Below are 9,930 nucleotides of genomic sequence, written 5' to 3'. Positions count from 1 at the left end.
ACTATTTTATTCATCTATATCTCTAACATAGCCTTTCTTTTTTCTATATCCTGCTTATTTTGTATAGAATAGATGCAGAATGTGTGCAAGAGATGCAGCAAGTGAATTACGCAAGAGGGAGCATCCCCCACTTATATGTCTTTTATCCTAATCCTTAGTCTCTGTCCAAGAAAGGGCCTCCTTTTCATTTGGTTGCCCTAAAGCCTCTTATACGTGACCCCTCTGTGTGTCCCTTAGAGCTCTCTCCCACGGCCAGAAACCTCACAGAGGTAATGCACAAACTTTGTATTTTAGTCTATAGTAATAAACCACGTAAGAGTAGAATTGCTTGCGTTTGTACAATGTAATATATCACCCAAAAACAAGCACAGGTCAGAACTAATTTGCTCAAAACAACATTACAGCGGCTGCAGGATGCCAGGATCTGCAGAGCTGACACAGCCTCTTACTATACATTTAGCCTGAAGGTGGAAGCAAATTTACCGCCAGGCTGACTAACACAGCTGCTGGGAGAGCGTGTCTCTCGTTAAAGGAATTGTCCTCAATACAGATGGACGTTTGGCAGCAAGTTACATAACTGACTGAGGATCATCTTGAGGCAGTGTGGGTGTTGGGACATTTTGTTGACTAGTGTGTATTAGTGATGGAGTGTTTGGGGCAAAAATTAAGTGAAGGAGATATACAAGGGCATTTCTGGTGTGAGACTTTATAGGACAACGTGTTGTCTATTTAGGAACTGTGTGAAAGTTTCTGGGATGGGGAGAGTCTTCCTTTGTTAATACTGCCTTTGCACTCTTTTCTGGCGTGTAAAGAAGTATGACGTGCTCCAAAAACAACAATTAACCATTCTGGATTAACATTCTTTTAATTTATTCACTATCAATAAAACATGATCACAAATCTATGTTTTAATTCTACAACTTTGGGTACTTAAACCAGTGTAGAAGAACAGATTTACATGCATACTATGTTTATATGCAAAGTTAAGTTGAGCTAAACTTGCATTTCAACCTGGTTATTTAATTGGATCACTTTTCTTATTCCAGCAGACATGCACGGACAGGACAATCAAGTTACTGACCGAAACATGTCCAGCCTAAACTTCTAAGTATTTGGCTGCTCCTGGTTGACATATTAAGTCCAAACCAAAACAACCAACAAACAGTTTAACTGCCTGCAAATTCTCACCATAGCAAGTGGTCTGAGTCTTAATTTAGACATGATTGTGAACGTGATGGAAATGGTTTGGTGATGGTTTTTCTTTTACATTTTGGGAAAATTTCAAATCCTACAAAATGTGGTCCTGTTGATTTTTGTTAAAAGAACTAATTGATTTCCATTTAAACAAGCTCAGGAATAATCTCATATCTTAATATTTAATTGACTGTCAGTGATTGTGTGAAATCAGTGTGGGATATTGTCCCATATTGATTATTGGCTTCTGAATGAAATCAAATCAAAATATTATTGTGGTAGAATTTGTGATATTGGCACTGAATCATTATCCATTGAATCGATATATTGTAATATATTGCATTGTGATCAAACTTGTGAATTACCCCTCTACCATATTTCCCTACTTAGTTAGTTCTGATTACAGTAAACACACAAGCAGTTTATGAAACATTTAGATATGAAATTAAATTTTAGAGAATCTCTTTCAGGGGCTCATGTTTCAGCTCTACGTGATTATTATCACATCAGTGAATAAATTAAACCAAGTTTCACCCTTGATGTGATAAAATAATTTCTGGTTTCTTATTATTACAAGTGTCCTGTGCTTCTGTGTAATAATTTTACAATCTTGGTGCTTACAAGCTGCTACAGTCAAAATAAAATTTAAATTGGAGAAAATTCCACATTTTGGGGGGAAAGTGAGGACTTAGCAGGAAAAAGAAAAGGAAAGAAATAAAGAAAAAATGAAACAGAGACCAGGAGGGTCAGAGTTGAAGAATGCCACTGAAAATGTGGCACATGAAGAAATAAGTGAAGATGAAGAAGAAGATGAGAGTGTGAGGGATGAAGAAGAGAAGGTTTCAGATTCAGAAAGAGGGACAGAAGTTGACAGTGCAGAGCGGCCAGATGATAAGAGAATGATGATATAGAGTCAGAGGATCCATACTTTATTCCAGCTGGACTACATGGTATGTTTTTATTGTCAGTATAAATACCACTCATTTGCCATTCCATGTTAAATTTCCACTGGATGGGAGCCAGTTCAACTCCTGTCTGTTTTGCTCTGATATTGAGCAGTTTGTGTTTGAGGCTTCATTATGTGACAACCTGCTCTTCAACATAAAATAACAAGTAGCTAAAATGAAGTTAAAGGAATAACACAATCCTCACTTCCTCTCATGCAGCTCACTACATTCATCAGTGACTCATACTTACAGTAAATATGAGTCTTCACTATCTGGTTAGCATGCTAAACTCAGCAGATTTCTGTTCAACACAAAATTGAGATAAATATGATAAAAATCAATAGCAGTTATGTTCTGTTTATTTCTTGTGATATGTGAAAAGTATCACACCTAAACAGCTTATCGAATCTCATATGCAATCTAACTTATTCTAGTTATCTTTTACTAGCATGATTTCAAGCATTTCCACAATACATTCAGCCTTACTTAAACATATGGATACACTTACACAAAATTAAGTTAACAACTAACAAATGTCCAACATATTTGCTTGGGTTGCATTTCCTTTTACTCAAGACTGAGGGATGAAAGAAAAAAACAGCTGCTTGAACATTTATTTGCTGTCAGCCATCTTAAAATAAATCATTATTTTTCTTTACTGTCTTACTTCACCACTGGTAGTTAACTATGATCCATCACGTTCTGTAACCAGTTCACTTTAAAATAACCTTCAGTAAATTCTGCAGCTTTCTTTAATAAGGATCATAGAAAATTGGCTAAAAATGGCATAAAGACGTACACCTTACCAGCACATTGACTCAAGTGTAGAAACAGTAACTGGTTTAAAAAAAATCCCTCACATATATTTCACTTCCCACCTGAAAAAATTACGTGAAAAGGTTTGATTTAGGATTCTTGAAGAATCACATTTGACAAATGGATTCTGAGCTGCATCTGTTTCTGCATAATACAGTAAAACTAATGTCTGGTAGTAACTGATCGGTATGGACACTGATTTTTAAATTATTTTAATTGTATGTCTCCCACTTGTTTGAATAAAGTAATCATTATGTAATAATCTAATAGTTAGGGGCTACTGTGTAGGAGCCATAATGTTTGGTGGATTAAATGTTGCATTATTTTTAGATTTGTTTTTGCATTTGTTTGGATCACAGTGATTATATTTAGTATGGTCACACGAATATGGGAGGTGGTTACTTCACTTAAAAAGCCTGTTGTGCTTGAAGTGAAAGTGAAGTACTGTGTGTGTGTGTGTGTAGGTAGAGAAGAATAGAATAGAAATACTTTATTAATCCCTTTGGTGAGTCCTCAGGGAAATTTGGGTAGGTGGGTGGAAATATTTTTTGTTTACCGCCACCTTTAAGATAGTTTGTTTTAGTTGTTTTGTTTGTTTCTTTTTTCTTTTTTTTTCCTTTGCATTTGGATTAAGTTTGAGTATGTTGTACTGAGTTATTTTTCTGTAATAAAGTTATAAAACTTTATTATTTTATAATAAAGGGGGGGGGGGTATTATTATTATTATTCTTATTCATTATGCAGGTAACATCAAGATTTCTTTTTTGCTATTATTTATCTTTTGTTTATGTGTATGTGTGAAATTATTATTTTGATAATCTCTTACATGCAAATAAAAAAAAAAAATAAAAAAAAAGTGACCCCTGGTGGTTCCATGATCTCATAATATAACTGTCTACTATGGGAAACTAGTCAAATCTGATGGAAACAATTAAAAAATGTCAAATATCACTACTTTTCTTCCAAACGAAATGCTGTCATTAAAGAATTAATAATTTTAAAACGTAATGACAGTGAGAATAAAATATGTTGTTTCAATGGAAGTCAATGGAGACAGTTTTGGCCACGAAGGCCAACAGAAGAAGTAGTTGACACTACCTAAAAATTCTAATGACATAAAATCAGTTTTGTCGCTGATCTTTGACGTAACCAAGACTCTAATCATCAGTAAAGCCCCCTCGCTGTAATTTTTATTTAATAGAAAATAATAAATTTTTTGTATGTTTTTAATGAACAATTAATAATTCAAATAATTAAACTGGTATTTAAAGAGTTCAGTCTTAACATGATTGAATGTTTGGTAGTTTTTAGTGGATCTGAAGGTATTCAAGTGATTTATGAAAAAAAATACTGATGTATGATGATTTTATAGCAGTTTTTGCACATGTACATTTTTGCAGTGAAACCAGAAGAGACAAACAACTATGCAGGCTCGGATTTACATTGAGGACCAGTTTAGAATCAACAGTCATGCATGTTTCTGGAGGGAGGAGCACCTGGAGAAAACACACACATGTACAGGAAGAACATACAAACTACACACAATATCCCAGCTGAGATCAGAACCAAAAACCTTCTTGCTGTGAGGCAACAGTGCTAACCACCACACCACCATGCAGCCCATTATTAAGGCTAAGTTTAAAAATGATCATGCTGAGGTTTTAAAAGTACTTGGTTAAGTATTAAAAACAAGATGATAAATGTTAGGAAAACATCATGGCTGTGTATCATCATGTGATACACAACTGATCCTGTTGTGTATCACATTAAATTATCCACTACCTAAATATAGAAAACTTTTGTCCTTATTACATATTTTTCACAATTTTCCATAACACTTAGCGTTATTTCTATTCTATATCAAACATAGCAGTAAATATAAATTGGCTTCTTGGCTTGGTGTGCTGTCAGCTATAGATAGTGTTATGATTAAAACAAGAGAGCTGTGGTTTTGGCAGCCTGAGCAACAACATATAGCTCAGCTGAATGGTGAAACTTTATTCGGTGAAGAAACAGACATGGAGCTCTCACAATAGTAATATTTAAGGCATAGAAACCAGATGTCCTATAACGTTACAGCAGTCTTTCAGAAGTGGTCATACAGTTAACATATCACACTGCACTCAGCACAGAGGCTCTCTGTCTGCAGTGCATTGAGGGATTTGATTTTGGTTTGCACTCTGCCTGGTGTGACCCCACCCCTGGTAATTACAGGGTTGGAGATTTCCTCCATGGATAAAAATACACTGGCATCTCAGTGGAGACGGAGCAAAAAAAAAAAAAAAAAAAGAATTCTTCCCTCTTCTGCATGCACCCGTTGTGTTCAGTGAGCTAAATATTCACACAAATCCACACAAAAGTTACTTTTTTCTTCTTTTTTTGCATTTTTACAAAGTGAAACGTAAAAGCAAAGCAAAGAGCGGCTGAGAGAACCATAACATTCATTTTATAATGGTGAATGTTTGCTTCATGAAATCAGCTGAGTAATGTGGAGGACTATTGTATGCTCTTTGCTGTTATGAAATCTTCTTCCTGCTTTAACTTTTGTCCTACTTGAGCTCCCATACTTTGCAGCCTGTGACATCATTATGTCATGCAAAACTCCTTCAAGCTGACAGAGGCCTTCGTATTTCAACAGGTACGGTAACAGACTGAACGGATTCCAGGAGTTTTTTAAGTCGTGTTCAAACTGCTCAAAATTCAGATGTGCAATGAGAGCTTTAAGTAAACGGAAAAGGCTTTCCTACGAGCTGAGCTGAACTGGAAGACACACTCTGAGTGACTTCCTTATTTGAGCTGGGAGCACACACACTGAATCTATCATCATGGCTTCTGTCAGACTATGACAGTAAGTAACTCTCAGCTAGATTGTGGCAGTTTTAATTATCAGAAAATTAATTCTAACAAATGGAAATGGTTAATTAGCTTTACTCTGACAGATTAACTTCTTGTGTATGTGCTGTTGAGGTAAAAGCACATGCACACAAAATGCTGTGACTATGTACAATCAAATTTTTGACTTTTGTGTTTTTCATATTTGTTTAAGGAAACAAGAATGAAAGAATGAAGCTGCACCTCTTTCTCCAACAACTCCTGTGTTTGAAGGTCTGAGGGAAAATATGTTGGAAAATCACATGATTCTACCGGCTTCATTTAACCTTTGATCACTGTTTGGCAAGTAAAAGTGAAAATGAGTCACGTGGGACAGGAAAGTCAAGGGACAGGACTGGGTGATGTCTTTTGCATTCTGGAAAAAGCACCTTCTGAGCGATTGCTAAGCCTAACATTCCAGTTGGGTGAGTCCCCTGAAGAGATTATCATACACGCCTTGTGTCTGATTATTCTCCAGAGAGAGACACAGGCCCTGAACAAGCTCCAGATGCTTGGGGACAACTCCCTCGCTAACTATCTGGCTGAAAAGTGCCACACGAGCAGAGTTAAATTAGAAGATTTTGGAGCTTACTGCTGTAGATTTCAAGCACAGTCGGGAGAATCTTTATCAGCATTGGCTAAGATTTTTAAAGTTTTGTCCGAGCAGAGGCTGTGTGATCCACCCCTGAGAAATCTGGCATATAAGAGAGCTCTTTATAGTGACTGCTTTAAGGCAAGCAATTCTGATTATCTGGAATATAACCAGTTCATAGAGGAAGCTAAAGTTGTATGTGGGCCTCACTTTGCAGAGTGGATGTCCTCCATTGACCTCAGGTCAGAGTTTTCTTCTGATCCTAAAAAAAGCCTGGATGAGGGAAACACAACTTTAAAAATGTCTGTGTCTCAGTATTCAGACATTCAGTGTGTTCCCAGTCCTCTGCAGGAGAGCCCCTCCATGTCTTCATACCCTACTCATCTTGAGATAAGTATTCCTCCAACGGATTTATTTCAAGGGGACAAAGTAGCACCAGAAAACCCTGAAAAAAACCCTCCTCTTCTAGTTAGTGAAAATGTATCAAAAATCACAGCTGGGTCCACTGGATCTCTTCAGCTTCAAGCAGAGGAAGGCTCAAAGACGGACGGAACAGTAGCAACAATAAGCAGTGAGTTGAAAAGGCATACCCTGAATGAGACTCCAACACCGCCAAATAACCCAAGCATTGAACCCAAACTCGCTCAACCATCTGCCACAAACATTATTCTACCTAAGATGCCCTCTCCACAACAAATGTATAAAAATAAAGTGGCAGAAGAGGAGGAAGAGGAAACTTTTTATGCATTCGTTATCCTGCATGCACCAGAGGATACTGACATGGCAGAGAGTCTGAAGGAAGAAATTGAAACAGTCATCAAGAGCGAAGGTGCAACTTACTCTGAGGATTTTGCCATTCCTGGAAAGAGCACACTGAGGTGCGTGGAGGATGCTATCAACAACTCAGCCTTCACCTTCCTGCTGCTCACCCGCAACTTCAACTCAAAGATGCTAGAGATGAAAACAAACATCGCCCTTATCAATTCCATAAACAAGAAACACAAGTTCAATACGGTTATCCCTCTGCTGCCACGAGAGAACTGCATGCCCAGACTGAGTATCCCTCCCGTCCTGCAGACTTTGGTTCCACTGGATGTCAACAAGAGATTTGACAGAAAACTACAAAAGTCTCTGTCTACAGCAAAGATTGGGAGACAGAGAAATATCTGGACGGAGGAGCAGACAATGAGACTGAATCAGTTAAGGATGCAGGAAAAAGAGAAGCTGAGCCATTACATGGAACAAAAACACCTCCTGGGCCCCAGTGTGCCACCAGGACAGGATGATGGTGATGGCAGGGCTTGGTGGCCACCACAGCCCAACATTCATATTGAAAATGCTAGATACATCATGATCGGTAATGACTCCAAAATGACAGTGGATTTTGGTGTAAATGCTGACAAAGATGGTTCAGTTCACACTGAGGAGGAGCACTAAGCTTTAAAAAGACAGTTTATGCTTGAAGAATAACTGAAATACTTGTGTTTTCTGAACACTAAACAGTAAAAGCTGTAGTAGCAGTGGGCTGTTCACTGGTAATTGCTCCCATGCGTTTTAAACCCACCAGCTAAAGATTCAATAAAACTCCAAAAAGAGCAGTAAGGCATAATCTAAATGTTATGAGATAGCACAGTGAGGTGCAGGGCACCTTTTATATTTGGATAAAGACTGCCATCTACTGATCGTACCTATGTGATATTTACTGTCAGACTTATTCAGCTGTGTGAACTTTCTGTGGGCACTAGGGAGCACTACTGCTACACGTTCCATAAGATCATTCCAAAAGCACTATCGTCTGGTAGTGTTGTTATTTCAGATGAATAAAAAAAAAAAAGGAATGTTCTCGTTTATTAAATGTTTTTACTGTCTGTATGTCACGAATGCCAGAGCTTTAATACATTGTCTTTTGCATCTGAACCTTTTATAACAGTAATAGTGGTAATTAGTTGTGACAAAATTATTCATAAGAAATCAGTGATGCATGTCTGATATTTATATTTAGGACAGAAAGTGTTTACAAGCAGAGAAGAAACTACCAAGAAAGATATGAGTGATGTCTGACATCTATAAATGTCTGTAGATGTATCTTCGTTACACATGGTGCATTGTTCTCAGGTAAATCCATTCTTAACAAAACAGCTATATAATCAAACATTCACTCAGGTTCAAATGAATGAATTATTTTAAGCCAAAAGTATATCATTATTGAAGGAACACACAAACTAACTGTCCTCTTTAAATTTTCCCTAATTTGCAGTCACTTCAGAAAGATTTTTAAAAAATGTTTTTCAATAAATAGATTTAAATCTCTCTTTTACAGAAGTATTAAGGATACTTGTTGCACTCTTCATTGTGCTCAATTACTTATAATCATTTAAATGTGTCCAGAACGTGATCGTAGTCCTTTGGGAAACAAAAGGAAAATGTTTGGACAGACATTCACCTAAATTCTTAAGATATTTATAAGAGAAATTCAGAAAACTTTATGAAAGTCTAAAGCATTCCCAGAAGCACTGTTGTGTAAATGATTGTGAAATGGAGGATTATTGAAATCACCAGGCCTCTGTCTAGAGTTGGCTGTTCAGACAAACTGAATAACTGAGAAAAAGTGTCCCCTTGGTATTTGAGTTGCTTCCACACAGTCTACGAAGTCTTCTGAAGTGATCACACACCCTTAAAAGTTGAAACTAATATGTTGGATGACAACTTCTAGCATGCCTAACAAACGCTGCCTGTAAGTAAACTGGAATAAATACCTACCAGAATAACTTCTTGTGGTGAAGCATGGTGGTGGGAACATCATGCCATCAAGGAGATGCTTAGCCAGAGTGGAAATAATGTCCTGAAGAAATGAAAAATGCAACCAATGCTACGGAAGAGTATTAGGGCCATTTAAAAAAAAAAAAAAAAGTCAGAATTCTGATTTTAATCCTCCAACAAGGAAATCTGGTCTTCTGAGACGCCTCTGTCTTGAAGAAAATCATTAATATCCAACTTTGTCATTTCTCTCCTGCTCTCCCACGATGACACAGACACCACTGGGGGTTCCTTGTTAGCAGCAGTCCTGGGCAAAAGTCAATTCTGACATTAAAGTTAGAATTCTGACGTTTTTCTCAGAATTCTGAGATTAAAGTCAGAATTCTGACTTTTTTCTCAGAATTTTTTTTTTTTTCTTTAGTGGCCCGAATACTCTTCTGCACTACGAATGCAGCATTTCTCTGTAAAAAAGAAAAAAAAAGGAAAAAGAAAAACAGGTGGAAAAGGACAACCTACACCAGGGGCTATAAAACATTAAGCTGGTCCCACTGAGGTGGAACAGATTTAAACTACAACAATAGATAGGAAAAGGATATGCAAAGACTAGTGGAACAAATAGTCAAACTGGTTAGTAAAGGCTTATCCAAACAAACTTAAAACCATCAGAAAAGCTCCTGCAATATTGAGCTGGTTATAACTTATAATGCATTTAAAGAAAAAAAATTCTACAATTCATTTTTCATTTTGTTATTA

General features: G+C 36.9%; 1 protein-coding gene across 2 annotated transcripts; it reads left to right on the top strand.

The window, feature by feature from the left end:
• Positions 1-5,511: 5,511 nt before the first annotated feature.
• ticam1 (toll-like receptor adaptor molecule 1) lies at positions 5,512-8,782 on the top strand. Of its 2 annotated transcripts, none has more exons than XM_041993656.1 (2): positions 5,512-5,595; positions 6,004-8,782. In XM_041993656.1, exon 2 carries the CDS (start codon positions 6,148-6,150, stop codon positions 7,855-7,857), a length of 1,710 nt encoding a protein of 569 aa, XP_041849590.1. In that variant the 5' UTR covers positions 5,512-5,595; positions 6,004-6,147; the 3' UTR covers positions 7,858-8,782. The 2 variants fall into 2 exon arrangements, with proteins under 2 accessions (XP_041849590.1, XP_041849589.1); XM_041993655.1 differs by lacking the exon at positions 5,512-5,595 and adding an exon at positions 5,602-5,805.
• The last annotated feature ends 1,148 nt before the right edge of the window (positions 8,783-9,930 follow it).

Source organism: Melanotaenia boesemani, chromosome 8, assembly GCF_017639745.1.
Source record: "Melanotaenia boesemani isolate fMelBoe1 chromosome 8, fMelBoe1.pri, whole genome shotgun sequence".
NCBI lineage: Eukaryota > Metazoa > Chordata > Actinopteri > Atheriniformes > Melanotaeniidae > Melanotaenia > Melanotaenia boesemani.
The sequence above is the reverse complement of the archived record's forward strand: the minus strand, read 5'-3'. Positions and strand labels throughout refer to the sequence as shown.